We start from the raw sequence: 19243 nt of genomic DNA on the forward strand, positions 1-19243 counted from the left end.
CAATACTATCATTCTTTACTTCTGTAGTTAAGCAAACGAAATGGAAAGAATTGACGATACTGTTATGTACCCCTGCGGTTCCTTTTTGTTGTGGACTGTCATTTTAAGGCACAAAAAAGAACTGAGACTAACTTCTGGATTTCTGCTGAGAGACAGAAGGGCAGAGTCTGCTTTTCAGCTCATGTTTACACTTTTACAAGGACACTAACTACTGTTGTCAGCTTTTGGGTTGCCATGGAAAAAGAGAGAGGTGTCCAACACAGACATCTTGTTAAAAGAGAGAAAAAGAAAGAGAGAGAGGGGCGAAGACTGCTTTGAGATGGTGTTATGGTTTTTCGGCAGCATGTTTACACTTTTGCAAGGACACTAGCAACTTCCAAGTCCAGAGAGAGAAGGGAGGAGCTGCTTGATGGACAGCTGGTATTCAGCATGGTGAGATAAATAGAAGGTCAGCTGTTAGACCTACAGGCACATGGTTTTGGACACTGAATGAGCTTTGTTATGCCCATAGAAAAGGTGGGTTTTGGAGGATCGATCAGACGGATCGATCACTGGCTCTCACAGTGTGAAAAGGGTGTGACCGTGGGGAGTTATTCATGTGTCCAACCCTCACCTGGGTTGATAATTCCACCACAGAAGAACGATCCCCTTTGCTGTGGTCACAGTCAGTGACTTCTAAAGGATTTCGGAGGACAACGGGAAGATCAACGGCGTCAGCTCACCTGAAGACTCAAATCTCTCTCTCTCCCCATCACTACTCAACTCAATACCACGAACTGAACTGAACTTTATTCATCATCGTAAGACTATCTATTTACCCCTAAGACTTGAAGAAGCTTGGTTTTCGTATATTTCCACACTTATATCTAATCATTGCTAACCTGTTTGATTTATTTGCATTTATATTACTGTATTGCATAGTTACTAATAATACCATTAGTTAATAGCAATACTGGACTCCAAAGTGTTTTCCATTTCTGCTGGTTCTTTAACCCGTCGCAGAGTACGTGACAAAATAAACACTCGTGCTTTCTCCACTAATCAGTTAGGTTAAGTCTGATGTATGCTGGCCTCAACTCTTCATCTGTACCAGATCAGACTGATTCCACGATCTTTCCAAGATTTATCTACCTCCATCTTAAATACTTATCTAGATCGCTAGTACAGAAGTACAGAATTCAAGATAATCACCATCCCCTGCAAAAGAAAAATATCATGCACCTCTGTTTTAAAACAACCCTGCCCTTTTATGTATTCCTTTCCTTCAGACCCTCCCACTTCCTCACAGGATCTTCTATGTCTCAATATCGTCACCTGCATTCTTCTGAACTCTGAAGAATACAGACCTAAATTGTTAGCCTCTCTTGACAGGACAACCATCTCATCTCAAGAATTAGCCTGGTGAATCTCCCTTAGACTGCATCCAATGTTATTGGTATCCTTTTTTTTTCAGGAAAGGGGACCAAAACTATTCCAGGATGGATTCACCAACATCCTGCACAACCACAACTAAACTTCTAATTCTTTAACTCCAAACCCTTTGCAATAAAAGCCAATATGTCATCTTCCTTCTTAAGTACTTCTTGCATCTGCCAACGTTTTACTATTCATGCACTGGATCACCATATTCCCTTGGAACATTACTCATTTGCAGTTAGTTTCCATTCAGGTTACAATCTGCCTTTTGATTTCCCTCATTGTAATGTGTAGAGTCATAGACTCATAGATCACTGCAGCACAGGTACATGCCCTTTGGCTCATCTATTATTATTATTGACCTACACCTGGACCCAAAGCCCTCTATAACCATCCCACCCATGCACGTGTGCAAACTTCTTTTAAATGTTGAACTCGACCCCGCATTCTTCTTATTCCCCTTAAACATTTCACCTTTCACCCTTATCCCATGATCTCTAGTTGTAATCTCACCCAACCTTAGTGGAGAAAGCCTGCTTGCATTTGCCCCTGATAACTCTGCATATGTCTATCACATCTCCTCTCAATCTCCTACACTCATGGAGGAATGTCCTAACATCCAATCTTTCCTTATAACTCAGGTCCTCCAGTTTCAGCAACATCCTTGTAAATTTTCTCTGGACTCTATCAATTTTATTGGTATCTTTCCTGTAGGTAGGTGACCACAACTGCACACAATACTCAAAATCAGGCCTCACCGACATCTTATACAACTTCAACATAACCTCCCACTTGATCTCACACTCCCCACATTAAACTGAGCTTGCCAAGTTTTTGCCTGTCAGTCAAAATTCAGTTTCATCCTCATCATACTATGCTCTTCCACTTCCTGTGCCATCGATAAACTTGAAATCATGTGTTTTGTCCCTTTCCCCGGTTGTTGATATCAATAGAAACTAACTGAGGGGCAAGAAATGATCCCTGGGATACTCCTCTCATCTTATGATTTTAGTGAATTCAAGCTAGTTTGCTTTCACGGTGAATCTGATTGCACAGGAATCAAAAGCTGCTAATCATGGATTTGGGAGCTTCACAAAAACGCCTTTACAAAGTAGGAAAGCCGAAGTAACCATAGAATGCTGCCATCTATTCCACTTGGTTGCGTGCCATTCCAAACCAAAAGACTGGGACAGCATTACAGTAACGCACACAAAATACTAGAAGAACTCAGCAGGTCATCTATGGAGGGGAATAAACAGTTGATGTTTTGGGCCCAGTCCTGATAAAGGGTCTTAGCCCTTAACATCAACTGTTCATTCCTCTCCGTAGATGCTGCCTGATCTGCTGAGTTGCTCCAGTATTTTACCTGTGTTACTCTGGGTTTCCAGCATCTGTAGAGTTTCTCGTGTTCGTAATTTTCTGCTCTAGAACAGGGGTCCCCAATCTTTTCTGCACCACAGACCAGTTTATTATTGACAATATTCTTGCAGATCGGCCGACCCAGGGTTGGGGGGGTCGGGGTTGGTGGTAGGGTTGCCAACGGACAAGAGAAGCAGTCAAATACGTTGTGTTTACCCTGAGAAAAGACTACCATGACCATGAAGCCCTGCGCGGGCACCTGTGTGCGCATGTATGACGTGCTGATTTTTTTCTTCAAATCGTTTTTGGCTATTCTATTTGGAGTGGGGGGGGTGGTTAATCACGACCGGAATATAGGTGATAAGTGGCTAATACACTCAATTTTGTTTCTAAAAGGGTTTATCTAATGAATTTAATATTAAACACACAGCGCATATTTTCCTCGCATGAATATAGTGATAAGTCAATTATCAGGGGAGGACAGGGGAGCTTGAAGTAAGTGTTGAACGAACTTTCAGTAGAAGTGGTAGAGGCAGGTTCAATATTATCATTTAAAGAAAAATTGGATAGGTATATGGACAGGAAAGGAATGGAGGGTTATGGGCTGAGTGCAGGCATGTGGGACTAGGTGAGAGTAGCGTTCGGCAGGGACTAGAAGGGCAGAGATGGCCTGTTTCTGTGCTGTAATTGGTATATGGTTATACAAGTCACTTATAAGTCAATAGCATCATAACATTTTAAGTAACGTTTGGATATTAAACACACAGCACATATTTTCCCCATATGAACATATAAAATCATTGCAACACACCAATATCACTGAATCAGTGGGAGCCCTGGGCTTGTTTCCCTGCAACGAGACGGTGCCATTGAGGAGTGATGGGAGACAGCGATACTTGAAGGGGGTTCCTTATGTCCAGTCTATTCCGCAATTTAGTTTTCGTTGCATTCATTGCAGAGATATGTTGGAAATGGAAGCAATGTTTTCAGTGTTTTTGTGGCTATCTCAGGATATTTAGCCTTGACTTTGATCCAGAATGCCGGCAGAGATGTTATGTCAAACATACTTTTCAGCCCGCCGTCATTTGCAAGCTCAAGGAGTTGATTTCCTTCTCGCACTGGCATGGATGACGCGCGGGTAATGACCTCACATGCGTAATGACCTCGCGTGCGTTCAAGCTCAACAGTGCGCATGACAGGGAATGAGGAAAGGTGCAGCTGACTCACATCGCCAAATTATATCGTTTCCTCGTGGCCCGGTAGCACATGCTTTGCGGCCTGGTACCGGTCCGCAGCTCGGTGGTTGGGAACCGCTGCTCTAGTAGGACAGAGATATAAATGTTTTTAAACTTTAATAGCTGCCAGGTTAACAAGCTTTACCTTTGTCTTGCTGAACCCAGTCTGTGGATTTCATATTGCGAAGCTCATTTCTTAAATTGAACACATTAACTGAAGAGCTGGAGGAACAATGATCCATAATTCGGCTGAACTTCCAGGCAGGGATCCATTCATCTTCTATCACATCTGATAAGCTTGGGAAGGTATAAAATATTGTCTGCAAGAGATACAGGGAGATGCATGAGCTAGGAAGAGAACCTCAAGGTTCTGGAGACACAAGAGACGTATTGGTAATCATTTTCCAATGTTCTATAGATTCAGGATCAGTTCCTGCGGATTGGAGGGTAGCTAATGTTATCCCACTTTTTAAGAAAGGAGGGAGAGAGAAAATAGGCAATTATAGACCAGGTAGTCTGACATCAGTGGTGGGGAAGTTGATGGAATCAATTATAAAGGATATAATAGCGGCATATTTGGATAGTAGTGGCAGGATAGGTCCAAGTCAGCATGGATTTACGAAGGGGAAATCATACTTGACTAATCTTCTGGAATTTTTTGAGAATGTGACTATGAAAATGGACATGGGAAAGCCAGTGGATGTAGTGTACGTGGACTTTCAGAAAGCCTTTGATAAGGTCCCACATAGGAGGTTAGTGTGCAAAATTAGAGCTAATGGTATTGGGGGTAGGGTATTGACATGGATAGAAAATTGGTTGGCAGACAGGAAGCGAAGAGTAGGGACTAATGGGTCCCTTTCAGAATGGCGGGCGGTGACTAGTAGGGTACCGCAAGGCTCGGTGCTGGGACCACAGCTATTTACAATATACATTAATGATTTAGATGAAGGGATTAAAAGTAACATTAGCAAGGGGAATTGAGTATAGGAGCAAAGAGGTCCTTCTGCAGTTGTACAGGGCCCTGGTGGGACCACATCTGGAGTATTGTGTGCAGTTTTGGTCTCCAAATTTGAGGAAGGACATTCTCACTATTGAGGGTGTGCAGCGTAGGTTCACGAGGTTAATTCCCGGGATAGCGGGACTGTCATATGTTGAAAGATTGGAGCAACTGGGGTTGTATACACTGAAATTTAGAAGGATGAGAGGGGATCTGATAGAAACATATAAGATTATTAGGGGATTGGACACGTTAGAGGCAGGAAACATGTTCCCGATGTTGGGGGAGTCCAGAACCAGAGGCCACAGTTTAAGAATAAGGGGTAGACAATTTAGAATGGAGTTAAAGAAAACTTTTTCACACAGAGGGTTGTGGTTCTGTGGAATGCTCTGCCTCAGAAAGCAGTGGAGGCCAATTCTCTGGATTCTTTCAAAAAAGAGTTAGATAGAGCTCTTAAAGATAGCGGAGTGAAGGGATATGGGGAGAAGGCAGGAAAAGAGTACTGATTGTGGATGATCAGCCATGATCACAGTGAATGGTGGTGCTGGCTCGAAGGACTTAATGGCCTACTCCTGCACCTATTGTCTATTGTCTATTGAGACTGCAGGTGCTGGAATATGGAACACACTCAATCTGCTGGAGGACCTCCGCAGGTCAACCAGCAACTCTGGGAGGAGCTACCATCAGGCAGGAGATACAGAAACCACTTGGTTCAAAAGCAGCATTTCCCTTCAACCATTCGGTTATTGAACAAACTGGCAAAATTCTAATCACTAGAACTTGAACCACATTGCCCTAACAGAAGAATTTATTTCATTTTAATTTTGTTTTCTTGTAAAATGTTTCTATGATTTATATTTATTTATGTTATTCTTGTCAATGCTGCTTATGTGATGCTAAGTACCGGTGATGCTGCTGCTGCCAGTAAGATTTTCATTGCATTTGTGCACACCTGGCCCAATCAAATGGGGAATGAGGGAGGAGGCAACTCACAGGCCCATGAGCCAGATTTAAATGCTGATAAAAAGGCCAGATTGGGCCACTGGAAAATGGTATTGGCGTTCTCTGGTGGCCCAATCACAAAGAGTTTCATTAGCAAGGACAAACAAAAATAAGGTAGGGACAAGTGGAGCAGCCATTGTATGAGTGGACCAGTGTTAGTGGGGAGGCTTTGGCTCTACAGCCTTGGGTGAAGTAAGTATCTGGTAAGTTTCTTCTTCATTCTTTGTCTGTTAGTGCACAATTAGAGCAGTCACCTGGACCAGATGGTCTACACCCCAGGGTTCTGAAAGAGATGGCTGAAGAGATTGTGCAGGCATTAATAACGATCTTTCAGGAATCACTAGATTTTGGAATGGTTCCAGAAGAGTGGAAAATTGCAAATGCCAGTACACTTTTCAAGAAGGGAGAGGCAGAAGAAATTAAATTATAGTCTGCCTTCAGTGGTTGGGATGATGTTGGAGTCAATTGTTAAAGATGTGGTTTTGGAGGCACATGATAAAGTAGTCAGCATGGTTTCCTCAAGGGAAAATCTTGCCTAAAAGTCTTGGCTGCCAGTGACTAGTGGTGTTCCACAAGGGTCCGTGTTGGGACAGATTGGTTTTACGTCATATGTTACTGGTTTAAATGATGGAATTGCTGCAAAGTTTGCACATAATCTGAAGATGGGTGGAGGGGCAGGTAGTTTTGAGGAAGTGGAAACGCTACAGAAGGACTTAGACAGATTATGAGAATGAGCAAAGAAATGACAGATGGCATACAGTGACGGGAAGTGTGTGGTCATGCACTTTGCATAAGAAAAGAAAGGACTGACTATTTTTTAAATGGAGAGTAAATACAAAAAAAAAACTAAAGCACAAAGGGATTTGGGAATCCTTGTGCAGAATTCCCTAAAGGTTAATTTGCAGGTTGAGTCTGGTGGGGAAGGCAAATTCAATGTTAGTATTCATTTCAAGAGGACTGGAATATAAAAGCAAAGGTGTAATGTTGAGACTTTATAAAGCACTGGTGAGGCTTCACTTGGAGTATTGTGAGCAGTTTTGGGACCCTCATCTTAGAAAGGATGTGCTGAAACTGGTGAAGGTTCAAACGAGGTTCATGAAAATGATTCCAGGATTGAATGGCTTGTCATATTAAGAACATCTGATGGCTCTGGGCCTGTTTTCACTAGAATTCAGAAGAGTGAGGGGTGACCTCATTGAAACCTATGAATGGTGAAAGGCTTTGATAGAGTTGATGTGGAGAGAATGTTTACAATGGTGTGAGAGTCTCAGACCAGAGGACACAGCCTCAGAATAGAGGGCCATCCTTTTTGAACAGAGATGAAGAGGAATTTATTTAGCCAGAGAGTAGTGAATGTGTGAAATTCTTTGCTATAAGCAGCTGTGGATACCAAGTCTTTGTATATATTTAAAACAGGGGTTGACAGACTCTTGACTGGTCATGGCATGAAGGGATATGGGAAGAATGCAGGAGATCAGGGCTGAGAGGAAAAATGGCTCAGCCATGATGAAATGGTGGAGCAGACTCGATGGGTCAAAAGGCCCAATTCTGCTCCTATGTTTTACAGTCTTATGATAGGGCAAAATTGTAGTCAGTGGGATGAGCTGCACTGTAACGGGTACAAAATCAAAAAGGGTAATGAAAATTGGACTGAAGGTGTTATATTTGAATGGACATCGTATATGGAATAAGGTAGATGATCTTGTAGTGCAGTTAAGAGATTTACTGGTATAACATTGTGGATATTACTGAGTCATTGCTTAAAGATTATAGTTGGGAGTTTGACATCCCACATTGTATTGAAGGGACAAGCAGGTAGGCAGAGGGGGTGGCGTGCTTCTTTTGGTAAAAAATTAAATCAAATCCCTGGAAAGAGGTGACATAATTTCAGAAGATGTAGAATCATTGCAAGCAGAGTTAAGGAACTGCAAGGGTGAAAAGACCCTGATGGAGTTATATACAGGCCTCTGGACAGTAGCCAGGATGTGGGCTACAAATTACAACAGGATACAGAAATTACATGTCAAAAGAGCAATGTTGTGATAATCATAGGGGACTTAAACATGCAAGTAGAATGGGAAAATTAGGTTGGTGTTGAATCCTAAGTGGGGGAATTTGAAGACAAGATGGCTTTCTAGAGCAGCTTATTGTTGAACCCACTAGGGGATCAGTTATTCTGGACTGGGTGTTGTGTAATCAACCAGATAGGAAGCTAAAGGTAAAGGAACCCTAAGGAAGCAGCAATCATAACATGATAGACTTCACCCTGCTATTCCAGAGGGAGATGCTAAAGATAAATGTATCAGTATTACAGTGTAGTAAAGGGAATTACAGAGGCATGCGAGAGAAACTGGCCAAAGTTCATTGGAAGGGGACACCTGCTGAGATGATGACAGAGCAGCAATGGCTGGAGTTTCTGGGAGCAATTCGAAGGCGCAGGACAGATACATCCAAAAGAAGTGGTAGAACTCTGAAAGCAGGATGACACAACCAAAAGTTGGGGGATTGAGAAGCTTTTAAAAACCTACAGATGGCAACTAAGATAATAATAAAGGAAAAGATGAAAATATCAAAGTATCAAAGAGGACACCAAAATTTTTTTTCAGATATATAAAGAGCAATAGAGTGAGAAGATGCAAAGGATAGGCATTGACAAATCCACTGTCTCCTGGATTACTGACTACCTGACAGATGCACCCATTTGTACGGCTGAGTAGTTCTCAGCCAGAGATACTGGTGAGTGGCACTGAAGCACCACAAGGAAGTGTACTGTCTCGGTTTCTGTTCACACTGTACACCTCAGACTTTCAGTACAAACCTGAGTCTTGTCACTTGCAGGAGTTCTCTGATCACTCTGCGGTAGTTGGGTGTATCAGAGATGGACAGGAGTTGGAGTATGGAGGACTGGTGGACAAGTTTGTGGAGTGGTGTGGGAGGGAACACCTGCTCCTCAATGTGGCCAAAACCAGGGAGATGGTGATTGATTTTAGGAAGAGGACTGTGACGAGTCCTGTACACATTCTGGGAGAAGAGGTTGCGGTGGTGGAGGAGTACAAATACTTGGGTGTTCAACTCAACAACAGACTTGACTGGAAAACCAACAACAAGACTGTTTACAAGAAGGGGTAGAGCAGACTGTATTTTCTATGGAAGCCGAGATTCTTCAATGTGTGCAGCAGGATGTTGGATATCTTTTCTAGTCTGTTGTCGCAAGTGTAATCTTTATGTTGTGGCTTTATGTTGGGGAAGCAGCATTAGTGCTGCTGATGCAAAAAGACTAAATGAACTCATTAAAAAACCTGGATCCGTCCTTGGCTACAATTTGGACTCTTTTGAGTTAGTGGTGGGGAGGAGCTCACTAAACAAACTGTTATCCATTATGGACAATCTGGCACATTCTCTCCACGACCTACTGAATAAGCAATGGAGCACCCTTTCGAACAGACTCATGCAGCTCCACTGTCACAAGAATTGTTACAGAAAATCTTTCCTACCAAATGCAATAAGCATATACAACAGTTCATCTCTGTGCGACAGAACACACATTATAGTTCAATAGTCTGTTTTATTATTTTGTATATTATTATTGCACAGTATTGCACATTACACATTGGTAAATTATTACAGGGTATATTATTATTCTGTACTTTATGATTAGCTAATACTATTATATCTATTACTATTGCTAATTGTATGTTTTTAAATATTGCTGCTTTAATGAAATAATTTCCCACTCAAAATCTATAAAGTACTTACTATTATTATTAAAATTGCAGATGTCAATCTACTCTACTCTTCAAGAAGGAGAGAGGCAGCAGGAAGGAAACTATAGGCCAGTTAGCCTGACCTCAGTGGTTGGGAAGATGGTGGAGCTGACTGTTAAGAATGGGCTTCTGGGGTGCTTGGAGTACATGGCCACAGGCAGCAATGGTTTCATTAAGGAAACATCTTGCCTGACAAATCAGTAGGAATTCTTTGAGCAGGAGAATTGGTGGATGTTGAGTACTTGGATTTTAATAAGAGTTTGAGAAGGCGCTGTGTATGAGCAACACTCACTACACGCTGGAGGAACTCAGCAGGTCGGGCAGCATCCGTGGAAACGATCAGTCAACGTTTCGGGCCGGAGCCCTTCATCAGGACTGAAGAGGGAAGGGGCAGAGGCCCTATAAAGAAGGTGAGGGGAGGGTGGGAAGGAGAAGGCTGGTAGGTTCCAGGTGAAAAACCAGTAAGTGGAAAGATAAAGGGGTGGGGGAGGGGAAGCAGGGAGGAGATAGGCAGGAAGGGTGAAGAAGGAATAGGGGAAAGCACAATGGGTAGTAGAAAGAGGCGGAACTATGAGGGAGGTAGTAGGCAGCTGGGGGAGGGGCAGAGTGAACCTGGGATAGGTGAAATGGGGGGAGGGAATTACCAGAAGTTGGAGAATTCAGTGTTCATACCAAGGGGCTGGAGACTGCCTAGACGGTATATGAAGTGTTGCTCCTACAACTTGAGTTTAGCCTCATCATGGCACTAGAGGAGGCCATGTATGGACATATCAGAATGGGAATGTGAAACAGAGTTGAAGTGGGTAGTAACCGGAAGATCCTGTCTATTGTGGCGGACGGAGCGGAGATGCTCGATGAAGCGGTCCCCCAATCTGCATCTGGTTTCACTGATGTAGAGGAGGCCGCATTGGGAGCACCGGATGCTATAGATGACCTCATCGGACTCAAAAGTGAAGTGCTGCCTCACCTGGAAGGATTGTTTAGGGCCCTCAATGGTGTCAAGAGAGGAGGTGTAGGGACAGGTGCAGCACTTACGCTTACAGGGATAAGTGCCGGGTCGGAGATCCATGGGGAGGGATGTGTGGACCAGGGAGTCAAGGAGGGAATGATCCCTGCAGAAGGCGGAGAGGGATGGAGAGGGAAAGATGTGCTTAGTGGTGGGGTCCTGTTGAAGGTGGCAGAAGTTGCAGAGGATAATGTGCTGAATCTGGAGGCTGGTGGAGTGGTAGGTGAGGGCAAGGGGAACTCTGTCCCTGTTGTGGTGGCGGGAGGATGGGGTAAGGGCCAAAGTGCGGGAAATGGAGGAGATGCGGGTGAGGGCATCATTGATGACGGCAGGTGGGAAACCACAATCCTTAAAGAAAGAGGACATTTGAGATGTCCTGGAACGGAAAGCCTCATCCTGGGAGTAGATGTGGTGGAGATGGAGGAACTGGGAATAGGGAATGGCGTTTTTGCATGTGTCAGGGTGGGAACAGGTATGAGGCTGCTTAAAAAGATGATAATACGGGAAAGATACTAGCATGGATAGAGCACTGGCTGATTGGTAGAAGGCAAAGAATGGGAATAAAGGGAGCTGTTTCTGGTTGGCTGCCAGTAACTGACTGGTGGTGTTCCACAGGGGTCTGTGTTGAGACTGCTTTGTCAATGAATGATGATGGAACCGATGGCTTTTTGGCCAAGTTTGCAGATGATATGAAGTTAGCTGAAGAGCAGGTAGTGCTGAAGAAGCAGGGAGACTGCAGAAGAACTTAGACAGATTAGGAGAGTGGGCAAAGAAGTGGCAGATGGAATACATGTAGGGAAGTGCATGGCCATGCACTTTGGTAGAAGGAATATAGGCGTAGAAAGTTCAAAACTCCAAGGTGCAAAGGGACTTGGGAGTCCTTGTGCAGGATTCCCTAAAGCTTAACTTGCAGGTTGAGTAGATAGTAAGGAAGACAAATGCAGTGTTAGTATTCAGTTCGAGAATATAAAAGGAAGGATGTAATGCTGAGGCCTTATTACACAACAGTGAGGCCTCACTTGGAGTATTGTGAGCAGGTTTGGGCCGCTTTTTTAAGAAAAGATATGCGGAGATTAGAGAGATTCACAAAAATGATTCTGGGAATGAATGTCTTTTCATATGAGGAGAGTTTGATGGCTCTGGACCTCTACTCACTGTAATTTAGAAGAATGAGGTATCTCATTGAAACCTAAAAAATGTTGAAAGGCCTAGATAGTATGGATGTAGTGAGGATGTCTCCTATAGTGGGATGTCTAGGAACAGAAGGCACAACTTCAGAATAGGGAGAAATCTGCTTAGAATGGAGATGAGAAGGAATTTCTTTAGCCAGAGAGTGATGAATCTGTGGAATTCATTGCCAGAGGCAGCTGTGGAGACCAGGTCATTGGGTGTATTTAATACAGAAGTTGATGGATTCTTGATTAGTCAGGCCATAAAAGGTTACACGGATAAGGCAAGAGAATGGGGTTGCGAGGGAAATGGATCAGCCACGATCAAATGACGGGGTTGACTCAATGGGCCAAATGGCTCAATTCTGTTCCTAGATCTTATGGTCTTAAGGAGGTGGCTGCCTTCTTGAACTGCTACAGTGCCTCTGGTGAAGGCATTCCTACAGGGCTGTAGACAAGGGAATTCCAGCATTTAGACAAGTGATGATGAAGGATTGGCAATATATTTCCAAGTCAGAATGGTGTGCAACTTCTTGGTGATATTGCAGGTGATGGTGTTTCCATTGAGCTGCTGTCCTTGTTCTGGGAATATAGGTCAGGGATTTGAGATTTAGTATCATAAACTGAAGTCAACAATAATTATAATTCATATTGTAATTTAAAATGTTACAGACTCATATTGTAATTTAAATGTCAGCTGTATACATGTGTATGGTTAGTTAAATGACAATGAATTGAACTTGAACTTGAATTACCATTTTAAAAGACATTTAGTCAGACACGTGAATTCATAGAACATAGAATAGTACAGCACAGTACAGGCCCTTCAGCCCACAATATTGTGCCAACCCTTAAACCTGCCTCCAATATAAACTCCTACCTTAAATTCCTCCATATATTTGTCTAATAGTCTCTTAAATTTCACTAGCGTATCTGCTTCCACCACTGACTCAGGCAGGGTATTCCATGCACCAACCACTCTCTGAGTAAAAAACCTTCCTCTAATATCCCCCTTGAATTTCCCACCCCTTACGTTAAAAGCCATGTCCTCTTGTATTGAGCAGTGGTGCCCTGGGGAAGAGGCGCAGCCTGTCCACTCTATCTATTCCTCTTAATATCTTGTATACCTCTGTCATGACTCCTCTCATCCTCCTTCTCTCCAAAGAGTAAAGCCCTAGTTCCCTTAATCTTGGATCATAATGCATACCCTCTAAACCAAGCAGCATCCTGGTAATTCTCCTCTGTATCCTTTCCAATGCTTCCACATCCTTCCTATAGTGAGTTGACCAGAACTGAACACAGTACTCCAAGTGTGGCCTAACCAGAGTTTTATAGAGCTGCATCATTACATTGCAACTCCTAAACTCTATCCCTCGACTTATGAAAGCTAACACCCCATTAGCTTTCTTAACTACCCTATCTGCCTGTGAGGCAACTTTCAGGGATCTGTGGACATGTACCCCCAGATCCCTCTGCTCCTCCACACTACCAAGTATCCTGCCATTTACAAAGTACTTTGTACTCTGCTTTGGAGTTTGTCCTTCCTAAGTGTACCACCTCACACTTCTCTTGGTTGAACTCCATCTGCCACTTCTCAGCCCACTTCTGCATCCTATCAATGTCTCTCTGCAATCTTCAACAATCCTCTACACTATCCACAACACCACCAACCTTTGTGTCGTCTGCAAATTTGCCAACCCACCCTTCCACCCACACATCCAGGTCGTTAATAAAAATCATGAAAAGTAGAGGTCCCAGAACCGATCCTCATGGGACACCACTAGTCACAACCCTCCAATCTGAATGTACTCCCTCCACCACGACCCTCTGCTTTCAACAGGCAAGCCAAACTTCCCTGGATCCCATGCCTTCTGACTTTCTGAATAAGTCTACCGTGTGGAACCTTGTCAAATGCCTTACTAAGATCCATGTAGATCACACCCACTGCACTACACTCATCTATATGCCTGGTCACCTCCTCAAAGAATTCTATCAGGCTTGATAGAAACGATCTGCCCTCCACAAAGCCATACTGACTGTTCCAGATCAGACCACGATTCTCTAAATGCCCAAAGATCCCATCTCTAAGAATCCTCTCCAATAGCTTTCCCACCACAGACGTAAGGCTCACTGGTATATAATTACCTGGACTATCCCTACTACTTGTTTTGAACAAGGGGACAACATTCGCCTCCCTCCAGTCCTCCGGTACCATTCCCGTGGACAATGAGGACATAAAGATCCTAGCCAGAGGCTCAGCAATATCTTCCCTCACCTCGTGGAGCAGCCTGGGGAACATTCTGTCAGGCCCCAGGGACTTATCCGTCCTAATGGTCCTAAAGTATTTTAACAACTCCAACACCTCCTCTCCCTTAATATCAACATGCTCCAGAACATCAACCTCACTCATATTGTCCTCACCATCATCAAGTTCCCTCTCATTGGTGAATACCGAACAGAAATATTCATTGAGTACCTCGCTCACTTCCACTGCCTCCAGGTACATCTTCTCACCTTTATCTCTAATCGGTCCTCCATTCATTCCTGTCATCCTTTTGTTCTTCACATAACTGAAGAATGCCTTGGGGTTTTCCTTTACCCTACTCACCAAGGCCTTCTCATGCCCCCTTCTTGCTCTCCTCAGCCCCTTCTTAAGCTCCTTTCTTGCTACCCTATATTCCTCAATAGACCCATCTGATCTTTGCTTCCTAAACCTCATGTATGCTGCCTTCTTCCACTTGACTAGATTTTCCACCCCACTTGTCACCCATGGTTCCTTCACCCTACCATTCTTTATCTTCCTCACTGGGACAAATTTATCCCTAATATCCTGCAAGAGATCCCTAAACATCAACCACATGTCCATTGCACATTTCCCTGCAAAAACATCATCCCAATTCACACCCGCAAGTTCTAGCCTTATAGCCTCATAATTTGCCCTTCCCCAATTAACAATTTTCCTGTCCTCCCTGATTCTATCCTTTTCCATGATAATTCAACAAGATTTAGAAGGAAAAGTGCTGAACACAGGCAAATGGGACCAATTTGGATAGACATACTGGTTGTCAAGGATGAGTTAGGCCAAGAGGCCTGTGTCCATGCTGTATTACCCTTTGACCGTAGATCATCTGGTTATTGCTGATTCAGATGGTCCAGACAAAGCACTGTAGATGCGTCTACAGTTCTAAAACAAATTGCGATGGTTATGCTAAAGGCACCATATAAATGTAGTTGGCCTTATATGAAAAAAAAACACTTCACCAAAATCAATATTTTATTAACATATGGAAAATTGTCAGCCCCTCCTCTGTACCTCTAAACTGTAGTCTTCCACAGGTTGGAATTTTCTAAAAAAGAAATGGTCCTGAATTCTCTGCCAGTTCCTTGCAGCATTCCTTAACAGAAGATAAGAAAAAAACACTTTAGAGATTTTGTTTTGCAAAGAGCAAAGGTATAATACAAAATGGGTTGCTCAACCTTTCAAAATATGAACATAATTAGTAGGAAATTAGAATATCTAGTTAAATAGAAGAGCAAAAGTAATAAAATCTAAAAGTACATTTTATAATCTTTGCCAGAGGTTACTGAAGTTCTTGACGCAATTAGTACATAATACTTGAGAAGATCACCAAGGAAGGTGATCCCCTACAGTAAATGACTTCCTCTGTTACCTAAGCCACCTATCTATCATTACATCATACTTACAGCTAAGGATTTACAGAATACATCAAAAGCTAAGGCACCTCATTTACAGAGCTAGGCAATTCCCAAAAGTCAAAAGGAAGAATTGTCCTAGATTCCCAAGTGAGGCTTATAGTAGCCATAATGGAGGAGAACTGTCATTAAGAATGATGGTCTGTTTAACTGTGTGAGGCGAGAAACTTTAGAAAGGAGAGGAGAAAATATAAGAACACAATTTTAGTGTCTTGTCAACTATCTTACAGGATCCTACCTGGATTAGAGCGCATGTCTTATGATGATAGGTCGAGAGAGCTAGGGCTTTTCTCTTTGGAGTGAAGGAGGATGAGAAATGATATAATTGAGGTGTACAAGATGATAACAGGCATCAATGGAGTGAACAGCCACAGACTGTACCCAAGAGTGGAAATGACTAATATGAGAGGGCATAATTTTAAGGTGAATGGAGGAAAATACAGAGGGGATATCAAAGGTAGGTTTTCAGAGAGTGGTGAGTGTGTCGAACACCCAGGGTTGGTAGTAGAGGAAGATACACTAGGGGCATTTAAGAAACTCTTACATAGGCACATGGATGATAGAAAAATGGAGGGCTATGTGCAAGGAAAGGCTTAGATTGATCTTAGAGTAGGGTAAAAGGTTGACACAACATCATGGGCGTAAGAGCTTGTACTGTGCTGTAGCGTTCTACGTTAACTCCTGGATGAGTACAGAAACCCTCGCTTTCTCAGAAATCTTTTAGGAACATAGAAACATAGAAAACCTATAGCACAATACAGGCCCTTCAGCACACAGAGCTGTGCCGAACATGTCCTTACCTTAAATCTAACTAGGCTTACCCATAGCTTACCTATTTTTCTAAGCTCCATGTACCTATCCTGGAGTCTCTTAAAAGACCCTATCGTTTCCGCCTCCACCACCACCGCCGGCAGCCTATTCCATGCACTTACCAATCTCTGCGTAGAAAACTTACCCCTTGACATCTCCTCTGTACCTACGTCCAAGTACCTTAAAACTGTGCCCTCTCATGCTAGTCATTTCAGCCCTGGGAAAAAGCCTCTGACTATCCACATGATCAATGCCTCTCATTATCTTGTACACCTCTATCAAGTCACCTCTCATCAGGTTCACTCAACTTATTCTCAAACCTATTTTGAAGAGGATGACAATGCTTCTGAAACAAACAGGATGAGCTTTTGAAAAAAAGTACATAATTGTCTCCCACCGACCCCGTAGTTTGCTTCTGTCCAATTTGCTCCAGGTAGGATTCAATTATTGGTTCCAAAAATTTCAATTCTTCACCCTCCACTTCAAACAGTAGACAGGCTTCCCAGACCTTTTGTAAAGCAAGGAGAGCATACAGGCGCACGCTGAAATTGTGGTTCAGACACCAGGGCAGTATTACACTCAGCGCCTTCTTCAAGTATTGGCCCTAGTTCAGAAAACAAAATGATCAACAGAATTCAAATAAGTAAGATGATTTTTATGAATAACACAGGAGTTGATGATTCATCCCAACCAACTTCTAATTTAAAACCCAATGTGCTTATGTTTCATTACTGATTTCATTGTAAATACATCATTGTCTGCATGTAAGAATAAAATTAATTTGATGCTGTGTCTGTAAAGAATGCAAGAAACATGTACATTTTAAATATTAAAAGTAGAGAGAAACACAAGCTATTCCACTGTGGGCATCATTTCCAGTGGTTGCATGACAAGGTAACTGTGGCGATAATATTGACCCACTTTCTTTGAATACTTCTTTTCTGAGGAGGGAACATCCATGAAATGACCCAATAACCATATGTTCAATCATCCACCCAGGACGAAGTCTGAATTGACATCTATTTTTCATTTTGTGAATTCTGGAAAGAAGTCAGTGAAGGATGGGAACCAATGTGCAGAGTAAACAGAGAGACACTCAGGATTATATCTGAAGTACCTTCAGCCTCAGATTTGAAGAGAAATTTGGCATCAGGTAAGGTGCCATACGAACCTGATTGAATTTTTTGAGGATGTGACTAAATACATTGATGAAGGTAGAGCCATAGATGTAGTGTATGATTCCATTCGTATATCGATTTCAGCAAGGCATTTGATAAGGTACCCCATGCAAGACTTATTGAGAAACTAAGGAGGCACGGGATCCAAGGGCACATTGCTTTGTGGATCCACAATTGGCTTGCCCACAGAAGGCAAACAGTGGTTGTAGACGGGTCATATTCTGCATGGAGGCCAGTGACCAGTGACCAGTGGTGTGCCTCAGGGATCTGTTCTGGGAACCCTACTCTTTGTTTTTTTAAATAAATGACCTGGATGAGGAAGTGGAGGGATGGGTTAGCAAATTTGCTGATGACACAAAGGTTGGGGGTATTGTGGATGTGTGGAGAGCTGTCAGAGGTTACAGCGGGACATTGATAGGATGCAAAACTGTGCTGAGAAGTGGCAGGTGGAGTTCAACCTAGATAGGTGTGAGGTGGTTCATTTTGGTAGGTCAAATATGATGGCAGAATATAGTATTAATAGTAAGACTGATGGCAATAGATTGAGTTTAAGAGCCGAGAGGTAATGTTACAGCTTTATAGGACCCTGGTCAGACCCCACTTGGAGTACTGTGCTCAGTTCTGGTCACCTCACTACAGGAAGGATGTGAAAACTATAGAAAGGGTGCAGAGGAGATTTACAAAGATGTTGCCTGGATTGGGGAGCATGCCCTATGAGAATAAGTTGAGTGAACTTGGCCTTTTCTCCTTGGAGCGATGGAGGATGAGAGGTGACCTGATAGAAGTGTATAAGGTGATGAGATTACTTTACATACAGTTTGTCTTCTTTTGCACATTAGTTGTTTGTCAGTCTTTGTGTGTGTTTTTTTTATTGATTCGATTGTATCTCTTTGTTCTAGTTTGAATGCCTGCAAGAAAATAAATCTCAACGTAGTATTTTGCGACATGTTATGTACTTTAGTAATAAAATTCTTTGGATTGTTAAACGGAAAGATGATACAGATGAATGTATTGCAGGAGAAGTAGCTCAAGAGGAAGAGTTTAAGCTTCTCGGGATATTGGGCATCTCACAATTGGAAAGGCTTGTAATTCAACAGATCCAGCATTGACATCCTTGTGGGTCTGCTCTGTTGGTGTTGCTGGTTGGGCATGGGGTGGAAAGCTGAGCTGAGCTAGACTGAGCGGAAAACAGAAGGCATAAAATAAAGGAGAGAATTCGGAAGACAAAGCAAACAAACAGTGGAAAACAAGCAAAAAGAAACCTGGCAATGCCTACTGGCTTTTGGCTAAATGAAAGGAGTTTTCAGAATATAGAAACATAGAAAACCTATGGAACAATACAGGCCCTTCAGCCCACAAAGCTGTGCCGAACATGTACTTACTTTAGAAATTACCTAGGGTTACCCATAGCCCTCTATTTTTCTGAGCTCCATGTACCTATCCAGGAGTCTCTTAAAAGACCCTATTGTATCTGCCTCCACCACCGTCGTTGGCAGTCCATTCCACGCACTCACCACTCTCTGCATAAAAAAACTTACCCCTGACATAGGTCAGAGTAGCTGAGGGCACATGAAAATAAAAACAATGTTCAGA

At 42.9% G+C, this 19243-nt stretch overlaps 1 protein-coding gene across 2 annotated transcripts in view; it reads right to left on the reverse strand.

The window, feature by feature from the left end:
- The window catches only part of LOC140201612 (probable methyltransferase TARBP1), a 398438-nt gene that overhangs the window by 128765 nt on the left and 250430 nt on the right, over positions 1-19243 (reverse strand). For both annotated transcript variants that reach the window (XM_072265981.1, XM_072265979.1), the window contains 3 exons: positions 16874-17076; positions 15262-15343; positions 4156-4330 (listed from right to left, as the gene is read on the reverse strand). In XM_072265981.1, coding sequence (XP_072122082.1) covers positions 4156-4330; positions 15262-15343; positions 16874-17076 — 460 coding nt within the window. The remainder of the gene's footprint in view (positions 1-4155; positions 4331-15261; positions 15344-16873; positions 17077-19243) is intronic.

Source organism: Mobula birostris, chromosome 8, assembly GCF_030028105.1.
Source record: "Mobula birostris isolate sMobBir1 chromosome 8, sMobBir1.hap1, whole genome shotgun sequence".
In the NCBI taxonomy this organism is placed as follows: Eukaryota; Metazoa; Chordata; class Chondrichthyes; order Myliobatiformes; family Myliobatidae; genus Mobula; species Mobula birostris.